This window comes from Scophthalmus maximus, chromosome 13 (genome assembly GCF_022379125.1).
Source record: "Scophthalmus maximus strain ysfricsl-2021 chromosome 13, ASM2237912v1, whole genome shotgun sequence".
NCBI classification, from domain to species: domain Eukaryota; kingdom Metazoa; phylum Chordata; class Actinopteri; order Pleuronectiformes; family Scophthalmidae; genus Scophthalmus; species Scophthalmus maximus.
The window spans coordinates 20,067,835-20,087,327 of NC_061527.1; the positions used below are offsets into that span (position 1 = coordinate 20,067,835).

The 19,493-nt window shown below is 44.1% G+C and overlaps 1 protein-coding gene across 1 annotated transcript in view; it reads left to right on the top strand.

The window, feature by feature from the left end:
- The window catches only part of oca2 (oculocutaneous albinism II), a 39,481-nt gene that overhangs the window by 7,332 nt on the left and 12,656 nt on the right, over window positions 1–19,493 (top strand). The window contains exons 8-21 of the mRNA XM_035648816.2: window positions 59–141; window positions 807–960; window positions 3,042–3,113; window positions 3,622–3,687; window positions 4,489–4,545; window positions 6,284–6,408; window positions 7,669–7,807; window positions 11,018–11,150; window positions 12,812–12,959; window positions 13,419–13,476; window positions 13,670–13,778; window positions 17,266–17,393; window positions 17,911–17,970; window positions 18,666–18,770. Coding sequence (XP_035504709.1) covers window positions 59–141; window positions 807–960; window positions 3,042–3,113; window positions 3,622–3,687; window positions 4,489–4,545; window positions 6,284–6,408; window positions 7,669–7,807; window positions 11,018–11,150; window positions 12,812–12,959; window positions 13,419–13,476; window positions 13,670–13,778; window positions 17,266–17,393; window positions 17,911–17,970; window positions 18,666–18,770 — 1,437 coding nt within the window. The remainder of the gene's footprint in view (window positions 1–58; window positions 142–806; window positions 961–3,041; window positions 3,114–3,621; window positions 3,688–4,488; window positions 4,546–6,283; window positions 6,409–7,668; window positions 7,808–11,017; window positions 11,151–12,811; window positions 12,960–13,418; window positions 13,477–13,669; window positions 13,779–17,265; window positions 17,394–17,910; window positions 17,971–18,665; window positions 18,771–19,493) is intronic.

A 19,493-nucleotide genomic window follows, 5' to 3' on the forward strand; every position in this document is an offset into this window, starting at 1 on the left:
CTTGCTGCATCACCGGTGAATGAAAGCGCACCCCGTTCACCACGCTGTCTGTGAACAGGTGATCCACAACTGGACCATTCCTGTGCACGGCGAGCGGAGCGACCAGATGCTGGTGACGAAGACCTTTGAGATGCTCAGCAGGTACTCAGAACGCTGTGCGGCGCATTGATCTGAGCAGACTATTTTGTCGAAAACACTCGCATGGGGATCAATAGCTTCCTTAAACGGTCAAGTGAGGCTTTAAGACTATATGAGCAGTACCCGGAGGAACGGTGGTGGATCGTTGAATGCTTATTTTAGCTGGGAGGAGGGTAGTCCGAGCCCTTACCCTGCATCAAAGACAACCTCAATAAAACGGACAATCATAGTAATGGCACACGAGAGGTAGATTCCAAAGGAACGGTATTTCATTGCTGAGACTCAAATATTATATTATGGATCAACATCACATACATACAAAACCTTTTTTTTTTTCATAGCTCCCACAGTTTATGAAAGATGAAATGCTCAACAAAACACGCGAGACATTACTTTGCGTTGAGGCCCCCTGGTGACTGAAGTGTCCTAGTGACTCAGAAGCTTTAATGACATGGGTCTTTTTTTTTATTGAATGCCTAGTTGCATTAGTTGAAATCGTTTTGCAAAATGTCATACGGTGTGCACCTGTTATAGGATGGTGTTATTTTTTCTCGGAAGACAGTGCAGTATAAGTCAGTGTGAAGTGTGTCACGTGGATCAATAGTACAGATTGTGTGTTATAAAAGGAGAAGCATCGGCGTCATCCCCGTTTCCTTTCCCCCGCGCAGTGACCCCATCGTCATCACGATCCAGGCCTTCCTGCGCGATGATGAGGTGGTGCCGCTGTCCATGACCCACCAGTCGCTCTACGTCACCGTGGAGACGCAGGTGGCCATCGCTGGAGTCATCCTGGCTGGGGTCTACGTTCTCATCATCTTTGAGGTAAATGGCCCTGTGAGGACTCGCGCTCTGCTGTGGGTGGTGAACGAGTCTGTGCTCAAACTTCTGCTGCCTATAGTTTTGAGATGTGGAACGTGGCCGAATTTCCATCCAGATGCTTCGGTTTCAAGGTCCTGGCATTGAAAACACTCATCTGAGAATTCTGCATAATTTTCTGGAACCACGAGACCTTCATTTTAGATTTCATCTCCACAGTATGCACATTTACTGTATGTCATCTGCAGTGTCAACCGAGTGTTAAATATTCATATCAAAGCTCTAATTAAACTAGAATTGTAAATGTTCCGGATTAACTGACAGGCTAAAGCAATGGAAGCGACTGAACTGTTGTTGATCCAAAAAAGATTTTAGTATTAAAGAAACGTTAAATATGGTTAAATATTATCAACTTTCAATAAAAAAAGCTTCCTCTACTTTCTTAACGTACTTTATATGTAACAAGTCATTGATTGATTGATTGTCAATAATGTGTGAAATTGATGATTCAGTTGATTGATGACTCATTTAGTATCAAATGGTCATTCATGCCCATATATAAGCTGTCACTACTTTGATCTCTCCTCTCATATCACACGGTCTTATTAAGATTTGAGCTCCCCAGATATAAACATCTGCAATTGTTATTCATTCCAGTCAGTGTTGAATTTTTAATTCGACAGGAGATTCTCCCCGCGTGCGACGAGGTGATGCTCAGGGGCGACTCAGGGGCATCACTATCATGTGAAAGTCCACAGTGGGCCACGAGAGATGACGGCACATCTAACGCCCCCCCCCCCCCCCCCCCAACACACACACACACTCTCATGTGCAATCTGTGTTAAGTGACAGGTCCGCCTGCAGAATAGGCCGTAATTGAAGGAGCGAGGGGATCGCCTCCAAAGCGGAGAAGCGCGCAGTGCACCGGCAATTGAGACATCAGCAGCATGTCGCCTGACTGCAGCTCTGTGAACGTCTGACTCCTGGGTGGAGAAGATTTGTTAAAGGAGTCTGATGAGCATGTGACACGCGCCTGACTGACATGACTGAACACGTACACTTCCTCTCACATTTTCTAGACGGCAACAAGGAAATCCGTCAGTGCAACTAATTGGACGCCCATTTCCCTTATTTTTCGAGAGAAGATGCGTCTTGGTCTCACATGTCCACTATCTGAACAAGTTGATCGAGACAGTTTGTGAAAGTCGGGAGCGTTATTCGTCTTGAGTGACGGGGCCCAGTTCTAGTGTTCTTTAGTACAGCGAGGTGTCAGTGTACAATAAAAGACAATGACTATTAACATGAAACAATTCCTTTGGCAGATTAAGCCTGTCAATGAAGCTGCTTTAAACAACGCGAATCACGGGGAATTAGTTTGATTAATCTTACTAAGCTTGTCTTCCATCTGAGACGAGGGAGTCGGATCCCAGTTTCTCCATCAGCCTCGGCGTTTGCCAGTATACTGTACGTGAAGCGACCTACTTTCCTGCAATTTATGCGGCGGCATTAAATGTCAGAGGAGCAGCGCTGCTTTTTCGATAACACATCCACGCTTATCTCGGGGCTCAGTTTTTAATAAGGGAGTGCGTCATACGTGCGAGTGGTGATGGAGCCCGGTGCAGGAGAGCGACTCTCAACAGCGTCATTGATTCGTTTTGTGACATCGCCTTGAAGCTCCGCGTTTCTCGTTACTTCACACAGAAGAGAGTGTCATGTCGACCATGTCACTGGTACGAAAAAAGTAAAACACTAGCATCGTGAGAGAAGTAATAACAAGGTGTTAATGCAAAACAAATAATACGTAATATGGAATAAATAAGGATTCATTAATAAATAAGCCAGATCTTTACAGCAATAACCAAGAATGAATTTCACTCGCGTGACTTAATCAAAAGTAATTACGTCATTTGACCCACTATAACGGTGACCAGTTTAAATAGGCACGTTGGATTTGTAGGTATGTATGTATGTGTGTATGTACGTGTGCAAAAGTGAGAGACAGTGAACTTGTTTCTATCCATATTTGAATTCTAATAGCTTTCTTGCATTACCCTCTGTTCATCTCCCAATCGCTTTGGATTTTCCAGATTGTGCATCGCACTCTGGCCGCCTTGCTGGGATCTTTTGCAGCCCTGGCTGCTCTGGCTATCATTGGTGACGTAAGTCCCTTCTTCATCTAATGTGGTGTAATTATGTACATGAGTCCTAGATCTACTTAAGCTAATCCACGCACTGTATTTTTCCCATAAATGAATTCTCCCGGTAGAAAATTGTGGGACTTTTACTCACGTCAGTCAGTTCTTGTCAGATATTATGGAGCAGTATGTTCGCACGGCACCTTATATTCAGTAAAGTCTCTAAATCGGGGGGTGGCTGGCTCGACCTCAGTGCTTTGGGGAAGAGCTGGTCTGTTGTGCTGCGTCATACACTTCAGCAAAACGTAGGAACCAATGAATCAAAGCGTTGTATCAATATTGTCCTCTCCCTATGGCCACTCCAAGCCGGGCGTAGCCAGACTAATTCAAATTAGCTCCCAGAATTTCGTCGGGGTCCCAGGCCAGGGCCGCTCCGGGGCTCCGAGGTTCCCCTCTCAAGGGAATCAAAACGGCTGCCCAATTAATCCTTGTCGAATCTCGTTAAATGTTGCTTTCCTTGTGTCTCCCACAGCGACCCAGTCTGGTCACTGTGGTGGAGTGGATCGATTATGAGACGCTGGCTCTGCTGTTTGGCATGGTGAGCCCGTTGGATCAATGATGTTCTTCTTCTTCTTCTTCTTGTTCATTTATGAAACTAATCTCTCGTGGGACAGGTTGGTTTGCACACTTTTACACAGAAAAGTCTGTTTTAATATCCCTGGGAGGTTTTACCATATACCATATCACCATCTGACATATCCACTTCCATTCAAACCATTTCAAGCAGCCCGTCCAGCTGCTGACAGTGAAACCTGTTTCTATGAATGGAAATTGACATAAAAAATATTGTCTCCATGGAAACAAGAATTTCTTGTGAAGTCTATAAAAAACTTTAGCAGTAGGCCTATGTCTGTGTTGAATCCTTCTTTAACACAAGTTAAAATATAATCCTGCGAGATCAGTGACACTTTCATTTAATTATGATTCATGACCACAGATTGTAGAATCCTCCAAACAACCATCATCTCATGCTGCTGAATACAAGCAAAGGAAGTGAAGCTATTCCAAAACTTAAGGGGATTCATTTTAATAATATATTTAATTTGTGTGCAGTAAATGCAATACATGTAAGATACAACTGCCATATATCACTGTGTACAAAACAAAGATGTTCAACTTTTTTGTGTCATTTAGCTTATTTTCCATGATAATTAATGAAGTTTGGAGTCACTTTCTGCCATACAATATTTTATTGCATATATAGAATCCTGAATGTTGGGTACACTACAAATATCTTTCTCGCTAACCAACATCTCCTTCCTTGTTGTCTGTGGTGACCATAGTATCAGGGTGACATGTTATCCTGTTACGTAATGGAAAATGTGTTTTTCTTTCACAGATGGTACTGGTGGCCATTTTTTCGGATACGGGCTTCTTTGATTATTGTGCTGTGAAGGTGAGTTGGCTGTGCCATAAAAGATAACTGGGTCCCAGCACAGAGAATTACAAAATCAGACTTCAGAAGTCATGACAATTTGAACATGCAGGTATGGCAGTTGTTGACGTTAAGTTATTAACGAGGGGCAAGTCTGTGAAAATAACTGTCCCCTGGTATTTTAGGATCTGATTTGTTGGGTTAAAAAAACTAGGTCAATATATAGTACTGACACAAAGAGAAGATTGTTTGGATGCTCAAACTTACAAAGATATAACCTTTGCGTTGTTTATTCTTTTGATTTATAGTTGCATGTTATTTCATGCAAAGTTAATTTGCTAAAACTGGATTGCAGAAGTCAAAAGCTAGTCCAAGCTATGTTGTGGATCAACAAATGATAAATCATCGAACCTGGGTCGGGGGGGGGGGGGGGGGGGGGGGGGGGGGGGGCGGTCATGCAGGCTCATGAATTTTAAGTGCGACTTGGACAAGGGCAGGCACTTCAAATTAAAATTTGTTAGCCACTCCCATGGAATAAAGCCTGGTGGCCAAAATGAACTGTTAAGACTCAAGACGCCAGGAAAGATAGTACTTCTGAGCTGATCTGTGTGTCATCATGTATATCATACAGCTGTTTAATCTTGGCGATGCCCGCTGCCAGTTATTTCAGGCTAATCTGATAAAAGCCTCTGAAAAAGTTTGATGACTTTGCCCCAAATGTATTTTTGCTATTGCTACAACAGGTCTACATACCAACAGAGTTCAGCATCAGACTTCACTTCTTTAAAAAAAAGCCGACTTCAGCAGAGGAAAGTAACGACGATGATAATTTTGGTTTTTCCCCCTGAAGTAAGCGTAATAACCAACCATCCCCAGCCTGGCTGCTCTCAGCCTTATATTATAGACCGTATTATAACCTCGCGGATTGTAAAGCCAACGATGGCTGGGGCTCTTGGCAAGCAACCATTTACCACCACCTGTTCCTGGCGAGAAACCATGTTTCGCCGGCACAGAAAACGTATTATCATAAGAATACACAGGATATACTTCTACAGCGTATCAGCAATTTGGTGTGGTGCCATCAGCTCATCCCAGCAGTGCAGGGGGAACAAATGCAAGAGTTTGTGTCTGATGTTTGGATAAATAAAGTCCATGTGTTGGTTTTAATATCGCCCTGTTACATGGTTATTTGAAGTCCTGCCACCACATTGTTGTGAACCTGAACTGTGCTCGAGTGCATCAACACAACTGGCCCCATGTCTCCCTTTTCGTAAAACAGACAATTGACTTTTGGGAGGAGCATAAACACATATGTCACACATACAGTACCCGTTGCATGTGTTCCTTTTTATTGTCTTTTGAATCTCTTATAGTAACTGTGTTAAGTGTATCGGCACTTGTGTCTGAATGATGCAATTCTATAAAATAAGGTTGGCGTGCCTGACAATCCCAAGCTTTGACTGACTTTTCTATCTAAGTGGTTTATCATCTTCATCATAAAGTCTCTGCTACCGCTCTGCTGATAGAAAATGCGGCATTGAGATATTCATATGTGATGCATCACTGTGACATCCGTGAAGTGTTGACAGCCTGGAACACATCTCAGACATGTCAGAACTCATCCTCATCCGGCGCCGCTCACTCCGCCTGCTTTCGATTCACCCCTCCCTGCACTGTCAATGGGAAAGAATCAAGACGTCCACTTGATGAGTTATTAATTTCCACTAACACAGACGCATCATGTCGCTTCTCTCTGCAGGCCTACCAGTTATCCAGAGGAAGAGTGTGGCCCATGATCATCATCCTCTGTCTCATCGCCGCCATTCTCTCTGCCTTCCTGGACAACGTGACCACCATGATGCTTTTCACCCCTGTCACCATAAGGTACAGTGTGGTCCCTTGAAACGTTCACTCATCCTTTGTCTGTGCCTGCTTATCCAATATGACTGTGGGCGAGAGGCCGAGTGCAGCACAGAGACTGACAGTCGTCTCTGTTTGGAAAATCTCATAACTCTAATTCAAGGCTATGGACAATTAACCAAAGGGACCTGCATATTTTTGGGGCCTCTGGGTCCGACACAGTGTTAAACTTTGACAGGAGATATACCTTCGGAGAAAAAAATGTTATATGAATGAATTGATCTACTTTCTTTATGGATGAGTTTGACATATGGGAAAAATCTCATTCGCATATCTGATCCTATTTAGATGATAAGACAGACACCACTCTTATAGTAAATATGAATCGACCAGCGAGTAAGCGTAGACTAGAGACGGGGAGAAACAGCTTGCCTGGTGGTAAAATGGTGAATGGTTGTTTTGTGTAGTCACATGTTTTTATTAAATCAACAATTGGGATACAGCATATTGATCAGTGAGTGTTTAGAGGGAGACTTCATTAGTTCAAGTCTATGTGCCATGCTGAGCTTACTGGCTACAGATATGAAAGTGTGTGTCGACCTTAACAGTCTCACTATAGCAAATAACTATTTTATACTTTTTTAAGTATTCATTCTCCGTGCTAATTTCTTGTAGTGTCTAGTGACGTTTAAAAAACCGAATCTGTAATGTCACAAAAATCCTCTACAATCTTTGTAGATAATTGAAGTGATTTGTATCCTGTAAGCCTGTAGTATTATTTTAATTAGCCACATCAGTTGATAGATCACCACCTCCTCTGGATATATTCCAGCGAAGGGAAACTCACTTCACGTCCCTGTAAACAGAGCTACTACACGGAAGCTATAATTTACTGCAGTGTGATGTCTTACAAATCCACCATGATCCGCCCACCTCTGTCTCCTCCTCCTCCTCGTTTCAGTCTCTATTTTCAGCCGCTGAATTGAATCCGTACTACATTATTAAGCTCTGAAAATTGCCTTTGCTGCCAGAAGTTCAAAATATAGCAAAAAAAAGTAAAAAAAAAAAAAGAAAGACTTGACACCTGATGCACAGTAACACAGACCCGGGGGAAAACTGTGCTCCAATTTGTTACCAGGCTCGGCAGGGAGGATATTCTGTAACCAGCCACCGTGTTAATGCCTTTTATCTTTCAATATCTTTTCATATTCTGTGTTTATTACTCTCACCCATTGCAATCTAATCAGGGCAGAGGGGCTTTTCTGTCCCCATCTAATTTTGCAGGTTGTGCGAGGTGCTTAATCTAGACCCCAGACATGTCCTGATTGCCGAAGTAATCTTCACCAACATCGGAGGGGCCGCCACAGCTGTCGGGGACCCACCAAATGTGATCATTGTGTCAAATCAGGACCTGCACAAAGAAGTAGGCACCTCTGCTGCTCTCCCTACCTCAACCTGCACCAATGTGCTGTCGCAGGTCGGCTCCTTTGTGATCTGACGGACCAGATGCTCAGTAAAACAAACGTCATGCTCTACTTGACTTGCGTGGAGTAAAGAATAATAACAAGACAAAAGGGGAAATATCGAGTTTCATATCCCTTCCGTGACCATCAGTTTTAAAAGTCATCTAGCATGACCCTTATTTATGCTGATGTGCAGGTGATGAATGGAGATGTAGTGGCAGAGAAACCAAATCATATTTTTCGCTGCCGCCATCATAAATCACAGGAATTAGATATGTCAAAACTGTGGGAAAAGAAACTGCAGCACCCTCCGATTTCAAGGTGCTTGCCCAGCGTCACATACAGTCGGTCAAGTCATTATAAGACCTGTCTTCGTCCATATTTTAGCACGTTCCAAAACATTTGTAAGAGTCACCGTAAGCGAGACAGCAGCCGATCAGTTTCCTTCCTCCCTAATGAAGCTTCCCCTCCCTGCCGCAGGCTGTACCCACCTGCCAGAGAACGCTGAAGACCCCTTTTTTGGGGGGATTGGTCTCTTGATTAAACATGTAAAGGAAACAGTGTCACTCCCTCCTGATGCAATAATGTGGGAAACCATTGTAACCGAACGCCCCACTGTTTTCCTGTGGGTTAAATAACAGAGTCCCCCACACATAGAATTCGTTTATTCTTGTGTGTATGATTCGTCGCCTCACAGCAAGAAGGTTACTGGTTCAAATCCCGCTTCCGTCTGCATGTTCTCCCCGTGTCTGCGTGGGTCTTTCTCCGGGTTCTCCGGCCTCCTCCCACAGTCCAAGCCAAGCCAGTAACCTGGGGTCAGGCTAATTGGACATATAATTGACCATAGGTGTGAATGAGAGTGTGGCTGGTTGTTTGTTGGCTCTGTGATTGGCTGGCGAAGGGGGGGAAAAACCCACCTTTCGCCCAATGTCAGCTAGGATTGGCTCTAGCCCCCCGCGACCCTTAAAGGATGAAGCAGTGTAGATAATGGATGATTAGTTTAGCCTCTTCTTAAAAATACTCTGCATTTCATGATTTATACAGATTGACATTGACGTTTGGACTAGAAAAATGACTGCACTTAACACTCCTACATTGTTATTCTCTCGCACCGTATGTGTATTTGTTGTCCTCTCTTGTACAGATTGTGACAAACAATAGAAGTCAGACAACAATGTAGGGACATTTTCACTGAGTCAATCAGAGAAGCCTGCCACTTCCCGAAAAAGGACAACGACTTTTAAGACACATCTCATGACCTTCACTCTTGCATCACTAGGAGACATGACATTTCTCCAGCTGCTTGATGTGCCACCGCGTGTGACATTTGAGCCTTTTTTGCGGGTGCAGCGGTACGTTGACTCCTCCAGTGTACAGTAGCCCCCCCCCCCGCAGCCCCCGCTGTCCAGTTTGTCTTGGCTCCCGTTTCCCGGGAGACAGAACCACGGGGACAGAGCAGCAGGGTTTGTTTGTCTGTTTGCGTGCTTGCTTGTTTGTGTCAAAGGGGGATATTCTGGGGAGGAAAATCCAGAGATAGAAACAATGGCACAGCTGTGAAAGTATGTGTTTATTCTGCCACTCATCAGAGTGTCCTTGTCTTTGATTTGTTACAGAGTGTGGTAGCATACAAAATCCCCACCTCATTTTGGTTTCACATCACTGAGGCACTCATGGCGACTGTACCTGCCGAATGGATCTCCTCCAATCAGGCAGAGGAGTCTCTGTCGCTGGCTCTGAACTACACACACACACACACACACACACACACGCACACACACACACACACCAGGGTCACTGCTTACGGCCGAGAACAGGAATACAGCAGCAAGAACACCCAGACCTTGTCTCCCGTGTCCGTCGGTTACAGATATTCGTCGGACAGAGCCGCCGATACAAGACATTCAAATTGTTCTCTGATTCGAGTTTGCGGCTAAACATGAGGCTTAAACAGAAATGACGAGGATTTTCATTTGCGGCGGGTTTGGGGCAGCAGCTGGCCTATAACCCGCAAGGCGGCCCTGAGGGTCACAGCTGAATGAGAGGGGCGGGTCTCTGTGGAGGGAGGCATGGAGGAGTAGTCAGACTAATATGAGTGAGGCAAGGAGGTGACAGAGTGATGGAATTAGATAGTGTGACATGAGCGGAAGCTTTGCGTTAAACCTCTTGTATCATTAATGAGATGGTTAAGATTTTGCAGGCCTCCTGCAGCTACTGGAAACTAATATGTAACATTTCAAAACATTCAGGTCCTGTGTGGCAAGTTCTTTATCTTTGTCCGAATGCAATTTGTAATTGCAAATCCTGCAGAGGTCACTATTAACCACTTTTATCACTCAGTACATGTAGTTTGATTCTTCAAACTCCGCAAGTTAAAGACAATTTGAATCACTCACAGCAAACTCGGAGGCTATGAATCAGAGGATTTGCTCTCAATTTAGTGTACAACGTCAGCTGGGCGGCTATTTCTTACTCGAGGGAATGACGTCCATGCCAATCGAGAGCATTGTGGAGCTGAATGAAACATTAATCACCACTCTTTCATGTCATTTTCTCAGGCTCGCGTATAAACTTTCATTCATTAATCATACTTTGTGTATTTTAAACACCTCTAGAATTTTTCAAACGTTCCTGCTTGCATGTCTTTCCTCGAGTTTCTATGAAACATGTCAACGTAATTCTCCGCAGATTCTTTCTGAGAAGGTTTAACTTTGTGTCAGTGCTATAGTTCAATTCAATTCTACTGTTATTGCTGCAAATCACAACATACATTACCTCAAGGAACACAGGTAAAGATCTTACAATATTGTAGAACAATATATTAATATATATATATATATATATAGAAAAAAAAACGTGCAACAGGTTGGGTTGAGAAAAGAATATGAGGGACAAGGGAGAGGTGATCTTGATCCCCTGCAGACGGACGACAAGAGGAAAAGCACAAAGCATCATGGGAGTTCCAGCAACAATCTTAGGCCTATAACAGCATATCTTACGGATGAATCAGGGCTCAGTTGGACCGAACTATGAGCTCTATCAAAAGTGGAAAGTTTTAAGCCTAGAGCAACATTGTATACAGTGATTTACCAAAACTGATGATTGTGCATGAGAGAAATGTGGGATCTGTCTTCATTTTCTTGTCCAACAGTTCTTTATTGTGTCTCTTACAGGGGATCGATTTCGCCAGTTTCACAGGCTACATGTTCCTTGGAATAATCCTCGTCCTTCTCACCTCGTTCCCCTTCCTGCGGATGCTCTACTGGAACAAAAAACTCTACAACAAGGAGTCAATCGAAATTGTTGGTGAGTTCAAATATTTAAAGGAAGAAAAAACTTTTTTCATACTTTTGTTAAACAAATGAGTCCTTCCCTTTTCATTTTCTACGCAGATGATGATTGTTTGAAGCGATGACGGGTGCGTCTATGCAGGGAAATTATAATGTTGTCATGGAGCTGGAATGTAAATTGTGGGAAAGCTGCAGATGCATCACAGTTTAAAATCAATTCTGAAGGTTTCTTCTTTAATTACTATTATCAGACTACCCCCAAGAACATCTGCTCATACCGAATCTTTTCTCGCTTCTTACGTTGATGCATTGACCTCATGGAAGTTAATTAACTCTCATTCCACCACATATGGTATCTGGTGCCCTTTGCCCCCTGTGTACCTCAGGTATTTCCCACAGTATTCCCTCGTACACTGTCCTCATCAGATGACCTTGTCACCTCTGATATACATTTTCTGGAACATATAGGGAGGATCTCCCCGCCGCCGTCTGATATCTGATCTAATATCCAAGATGTTCCGGGTTTCCAGCTATTTGTAGGTTTTTTTAAAACTCACTTTTAAGATAAACACCATTAACCGGGTCGGACCACTTGCATTTTGTTTCGCCAGCCGCTCCGCTTCCGGTGAGACCGGTGACTCACCAAGTGTCCCAGACATCACATGGCTGATCTCAGTAAAAACCCCTTTGACTGGCTGGCAGTGACCAGAGAGCAGCATGACGCGCCTTCTCTAATCTTGCTTTTAAAACTATTGAGATAATCTGGCACTCCACAGTTCGTTTGTGTGTCTCATTTATAATCCATTGACAGAGGGAGGAAAAAAATGATTGAGCTACCTCTCAAGGGTCTTTGGCATACTGTCCATTTAAGAAGGATGACAGGTGGTGCGTAGTTTGAACAGGAGCTGTGCGCTCCATCTGTTCCGTGTCACTCACTTTGTACACGAGCCCCGGGATATGTAGATGATATTCGTGTTTGAGATTGTGAACTTCTCTCCCACAGCCCCTTATTATCAGCCACCGCCCCCCCCCCCCCCCCCCCGGGAGAACCTCAGCTGGGGATCATTAAAACACGCCACCGTTGCCGCACTTGCTCCCATTTCTCCGGGGAGTAAGGAAGACTCTCTGTCCCACTGAGCCCCGCGGCCGACCCGAAGGAAGCCGCACCGCTGATCGCCGCGGTGATTGTTCAATGCCGGTCCAATAGCCCGTCGGAAAATCCCACCCTGTGGAGTTTCCGCTTCTCCCGCCAACCCCCGGCCCGGCTAAATCCGCACAAAAGCCCCGTGGCACGCCTGGTAATTGTTCTGATTCGCTTACAGGAATGTTTCTTTCCCTGCGCCAGTCGGAACCTATTCAGGTCACCTAGCAACCTTCCTGAAAAAAAAAAAAGGAGGGCCCCTACTGATATCGACACAAGTGTGCAGCTCCCTCGAGCTGCGTCTCTGCCTCATTGTTGCCCGTTCCTCAGCTGGTCAATGTGCCGATCGCCTGGCTGCATTAGTCCCTCAACGGGAGCTCACAGCATATTGAGCCACAACATCCTAATATCCCCCCAGTCATCCTCAGCCATAGGAGCCATTTCCTGAGCCAAATCGGCCACAGAGCTTGGCCACTGCAGCGACTATGTGCGGTAGTGCAGGACAAAACACAGATGGCTTTTCTCTGTCCCCCCAGAACTCAAGCACGAGATCCTGGTTTGGAAGCAAACAGCTCAGCGCATCAACCCCGCCAGCCGAGAGGAGACAGCTGTGAAGTGCCTCCTGATGCAGAAAGTCCTCAACCTGGAAAATCTTCTCCGCAAGATGATGAAAACCTTCCAACGGTCAGAAGAAAAGCAGTGAAATCAGAAAATGCATCTGTTGTTTCAAAAGCACGCTTTCATCGGCTCACTTAAAGAACACGTTTTCTCCACTTTCTTTTGGCAGTTTCACTGAAAAATCCACGACCATCGTTACTTATTGTTTCACGCACATGATGAAGACATTAGAGTGGCATAATTTGTAAATGAAATTATCAAAATGCTGTTTCTTTCGTCATTTTGTCCAAGGTCGATTGGATTTGGATACTATTTTAGCAAGTCCTTGAACACAATTTGCATGGAAAAATACAGAAAGTAGCAATAAAAATCAACAAACACTTCAACAGTTCAACATTCAGGATAAATTCATAAGCGGCCAATAGAGGCGATGATTTGAATGCTTTCCCTAATATTTCAAGCGGTTAAGAAAGTGCATGTTTTGTGAAATGAATCCTAAAATTGAAATGTCGTCTGTGTGAACAGAGAAATTTCTCAGGAGGATAAGAACTGGGAGCAAAACATTCAAGAGTTGCAGAAGGAGGTGAGCTTTCACACAGTCCATCGCCTCCGACATATTCCTCAGCCACTGTGGCGCATCGATGTTATCTCAGTAATGAAGTAGGCCGACTCTTTGAGAGTTCACTTTAGACAAATACCGTCGCTTGCATGATAAAATCAGCCCCCCCCCCCCCGACCCACCATTCATAAAGATTATATTTTTTCGTCCTCCACAGCACAGAATAACTGACAAAGTTCTCCTGGTGAAGTGCGTGTCCGTCCTTGGCGTGGTGATCTTCATGTTCTTCCTCAACTCCTTTGTTCCCAGCATTCATCTGGAGCTCGGTAAGTGCCGCATTATCTCATTACTGCGCTGTTCTTGCAGGCCCCGATGGGTGGTTTGGGTTCTGTCATGTAATTATGAAGCACAGCTTCTCATTTGAAATGACGAGCGAACGCGGCCGACAAATGACGTGGATGCTGAGCTGCATTTAGACCTGAACATGAATAATGTTCCAGTGACACTGCAAAGGGCACTTCTGATACAATATGTGACCTTAATCCTGCAACTTTCCAAGAGTTCATCGGCAGCAATAAATGCTGAGTTACAGACAAACAAGGTGCATGTGACGAGACCAGGCAACGACGCAGGTTCCCAACAAAGCAAATAACCCCATCATCCGAACAAGACTTTTACACAGTCAGGGACATTTCTCCAAACCCGTTGTGCACCACCTGCCCACCAACAACAGAAAGTTAGATCTTAGTTAACCCGGTCAAGCTTCGGGCCGATTAGGAACGACACACTGTACTTCCCCTCAGGAGTTGGTGGTGAGAAAAAAGAAAGGTGGAGTTCACAGATGGACACAAACAGGAATTCAAAATGAACGCTTCAGCTGTGTCTGCTGTATGCGTACAACAAAGACCACACGCTCACGTGTTAGCCATGTGAACGAAAGATGACATTACTGTACATCAGCAGGTTTCTGCTACCGCCCAGTGACCATGAAATCAGTTAATGCAGGTTTACCTTTTTTTTTGGATTGAGGATCAGCACGCATAATTCAAGGCAAGCTTTCTGAATATATTTCAAAAATAAGCTTTTAAGAATTCCTTTAACATGGTTTTACTTATTGTGACAAATCTCAGTGGTCCATGAATATCCATTAAAAAAATGAACTGTATTATTTAAATGTTGCAGTGGGGACATCCTGGCACAGGCAATAAATCAAACTGAAGGCAAAAATCTGTACAAAATGCTTGAGCAGCATTTCATTCATTTAATTTAACTCAGCATTTCAGCATCTTCATCACTGTCAAATTAGTACAGTGTTTGGATCATTTGTCTGATTTCTGCCACCAGCTGATGCGAGGATGACTTCTCCTGGAAATACACCAAACAAGATTCTGATTCTGCGTAGCTTGAATATTTTGGACAAGTTGGCAAAACCGGACATGCGGTCTTGGTTGAGGGTCCTATCTCCTCTCTCCGACACTTTTCTCTGATTTCTCTGATAAGTGTTCGGCAGACGACCTGAACGGCGACTCATCAATGCTGACACTATCCCTGAATGAAGATGGCCGTCTTCACACACACACACACACACACCATATCATGTCTCCCCCTCGCCGCCGAGGCCACTCGTCCACCAAAACAAGCTGGGTTAATTACAGGTGCTGCCGGAGTTCCCGCTCGGTGACATTCATTAAATGGGAATGACCCCCGCAGCGGCGGGTTTGCTGTCTCCGTGGAGGGACAGGCGTCGGTCCGAACACGGCTCTCATTAATGCACGCAGGCCACAGTCAGGGTTGACGACCGCTGCTGCGGGCGCAGTCATTTTATTCACACTCGTTTCCAAACTGGAAACTCATTAAAATGTCATTAACTTCATACAGTAAGATATGACTTCAGTCTGCTTACTACCTGGTCATTTGATCTCTCTGATGCGTCCGTGCGAGTAACAACTGTGGCTTGGACCAATCTTTATTAATCCTTCAACAGATATCAATAAAGTGATTCAGCAAATTTCAAACACTTGCTTGTAACCTGTATTTATTATGTTACAGGTTATTTCTGTTGAGACTTCCCAGTCTACTTTCTATCGCATGCTTATGTGTGTACAGGATAATCCGTCAGAGCACAAATCTCTTTATCTTTTTACTTTAGCCTCGTGTTCCTTCGCTTCCGTCTGTGCACTGTACCTCAAAGACAACTGCGACGGCACATTTTTTTGCGGCACATTTCCCGCCTCAGACACTGTTGTCTCCCATATGATAGATGAGTCCGTCATAAAGTGTTTGCACTTGTCTAACAGCTCATTTTAATTGGACTGTTCTTTGGGTTTGTTATCGGCTGCCGGCTTCTGACCTCATTCACATTCAGCGGGCAGCTCCAGGCAATCTCAACGAAGTGCGAAAATCAAAAAATAGAAAAAGGACAAAATCAATGACTAAATACTGAAAACATTTGTGCCATTCGTGCACTAGAAAAGGGAAATTTTAATAAAAAGGTTTATTTATTTGCAAAAAGCAACAAAGAACAAAATGTGCGGAACTCTATAATAGTACATCAATTTAAGTTGGCATCAGATGTAGGAATGAAAGTACCCATAACAGATATCTACGTATGTCGGACAGAAACGTCTTTTCATTTTTTACACCCCTATAATGAACCTCAGCTGCTTGTGGTGGGAGTCTAGCACTAATAGTCCTTCTTAACCTCTTTGTTTTTAGTTTCTTTAATTTCCGACAAGCAGACTTGTTTTGGCTGTTCTCTCCCTTTTCATTACTAGCTGTAGTATTAACAACACACCTATAAAACATTTTATAAAATGGAAGTTGACGACCTCCATAAATGTATTGTCTGTACATATCATTTATCTATTTTACCTTCTCATTTTATTGCATTTGTCCCTAACAATCAATGCCCAATTTCCCATTGCACATTTGTTGACACCCATTGGCCCTTTCTAGCTAACTCTGGCAGAAATTTTCCCTAGAATTTTTATTGTTGAACTGAGAATAAAGTTGATATCGCAGAACCAGACTGCCTGTTAAGGACACGTTTAGCCCACACCGTGCTTGACGGAACACGTAAACACGCGAGAAGTCTCTCGGACTCCAGTCTTTCCTCCCCCACCCTCTCTCTCTCTCTCTCTCTCTCTCTCTCTCTCTCTCTCTCTCTCTCTCTCTGTCTCTCTGTCCTTCCATTGCTCGTCCTTCCTCACAAGTTCCCGTCAGTTGTAAAATTATTTCGCCAAGGGTATTACAGGTGCTCACCTGTTAAATCACATTTCCTCCAAGTGGATCCACACTCTCGCCTCTTTCAGAAACACTCGGCACTTGTTAATACCGGCGGGCTGTGGCCTGCTTCTGCCCTCCAGACCCGCTGGTGGTGGATGTTCTAACAAACCCACCAAGATGCTGTTTCTGTTATTCCTCTTCACATTACCTGCACATTTTTTAGTTGCTGTCCTTTTTGCCATTATATTTTCCAGTGCCAAATTGCTGTAATGTGAAGTAGGACGCAGCCTTTTTTCTTGCATTTATTTCAAATCAAAGAAATCTTAACCTGACTAATTTTCAGTGTTTGGTTACCTGGGTTGCCAGATCACAGTAAAGTATCCCCCACAATCCAGTCTTTATCTTTGATATCATAATAACCAACATGTGCAGAATATACACAAATCTGGTAGAATTGCACAGATCCGAACAGCACCGTGACATCGGCAGGGACATGTCTCTACTGTCCATACCCAAATCTACGGCCATGCTATGAATATGTGAAATCTGGTACATTGGGCTCAGAGTTTTTTTCTCTCTCTCTCTCAGGTTGGATTGCAATCCTGGGTTCACTGTGGCTTTTGGTTCTGGCCGACATCCAGGATTTCGAGATCATCTTGCACCGGGTGGAGTGGGCCACATTACTCTTCTTTGCTGGACTTTTCGTTTTGATGGAGGTATTTACCATAACTTTTTTTTTGCTTTTTGCATTTTGACAGAGAGATGAGAGAGGAGAGGCTTTGGACTCTAAATAGGGGAAATAGAGCTCCAGTCTGACAAGCATCCGCACAAAAAGAAAAGTGGTATCAGTGCTTGGATCTATTGACAGAACACTGGGCAGCGACAGCAACTCAGTTCATCAGTGAGCTTTCGATCTGAAAAGGAATCCTCCGTCTCTTTAGCCATGAGACCCCAAGTAAAAGGATGAATATTGGAACATAAAACTCTTATGTTGTTGTTCTCCGTCTGAGTCTTGGACCCTAGCAAAAGTATTTGTTGAATACATGTGTACAGTTTCATAAAGCACTCCCTATTGGTAATGGCCATTTTTTTGTTCTCCGTGTCAGCAACGATAACAAGAACGCCTTTTTAATAACCACTTTGCTTTTCATCCCTTGGATTAATCCTTCCAATATCTAATTCTCGTCACATCCCCCCCCCCCCCATTTGAATCTTCTGCTCCTCATTTCCCAGGCTTTAGCCCAGCTACAGCTTATCGACTACATCGGAGAACAGACAGCGCTGCTCATAAAAGTGAGTTCATTCCTCTGTTTTCTCAACCTCAACAATCATTTCTCGGCGCTCAATCGCAACTGGCGTAATTGATAATGGGGCACAGGTGACATGACGCTGCATTTCATGCATACTGTCCTGAGCTGTGCTGCTCTGAATTCAATTATTTTGTTCACATCTGCTACCTGACAGCGGCTGGAAGAGGCCCGAAGCTATTCCTCACCCGTACTCCTGCCAGTGTGCATCTTGAAGGCAACGGGAGGATTGCACCAGTAATAAGATGTCAGCTTGTGTTTATACTGTTGGCCCGCATGAGTTTGATAATCACACATGACAGGTGGCGTGCTGCTCATGATTTCTGACCCGCTCATCGTCCCCAAACAATGGCTGACATGCTGGGTAGACGTGCAGGGCCTCTCTCTCTTGAGACGAGCAGAGGACGGGTGAAAGGAGTAGATGTTGTCTCCATTAACTGGGCCACGCATTCATACCCATAAGAGAAAACTATCAAGAGGGCTCACGCAGCATCGTGCTTGTCACGTGCGGAGAAATTGGCCTCGCTGTGCGCGTCAAAGAGCGTCACCGTCCCAGCCTCTGCTCGCCACCGACGGGTTTTAATTGTCAAAGACTTAACACAACCGGTGTGTTTGACTTAACCGGTGATGGTCTGAGGTTGGCACGTGCACCTGAATAACTCGTATTACCTCCCATCTCAGGCGGTGCCAGAAGACCAGCGCTTGGCCATAGCCATCATCCTGGTGATGTGGGTGTCGGCTCTGGCGTCTTCCCTCATTGACAACATTCCCTTCACTGCCACCATGGTAAGGGGCATCGGTGTTGGATGCTGCAATTTCACACTGCAGAACATCCAAGAGGAATCACACACACACAAACCAAGTTCAACCAATCACACAGCAGAGGTCTTTTAAGTTCACATGGCCTTTACCTACGTTACTTATTCTTGCTTTGGTCAATATGACCTGTCTGTGTTCAGAGGAACAAAGCACACACAAATAGAATGATAGAATGACTGTTTGTTTGTTAGTACCATTTATAGCTATTGGCTTAAGACACACTATCTAAGGGCGGTTAAGTGTAACGTGTTAATTGTTTTATTAGCACAACGAAACTCAACGTTTTAATACAGACGCTTGAGGTGTAGGCTGAAGCTGCGGCTAATGTGACCTAGATTTGTCTTTAAACAGACACTACTTGAAAAAGTAGCATCAGTCGAAGATTTACAGTGACTCAACTCACCACAACTCTTCCATAAATTCACACCAGAAGCACAATGATGGTGTTTTTACATTACCTTTATAAATTCCTCTAAGTCATATTTGATTTTTATTGTTTTAACAACTCTAATATAGGTAATTCTACTGTAGTATTTCTTTCCACAATTAAAGTACCACGTAATAACTGACTAAAAAGTGAACGATATAAGGAGTATAATGAAGCTTGATTTAAGAGATCCTTCACTTTATACAGTACTGAGATAGACTTGGACATTTCTGCCTTGACATAATGTTTGGGATTTCCAACAA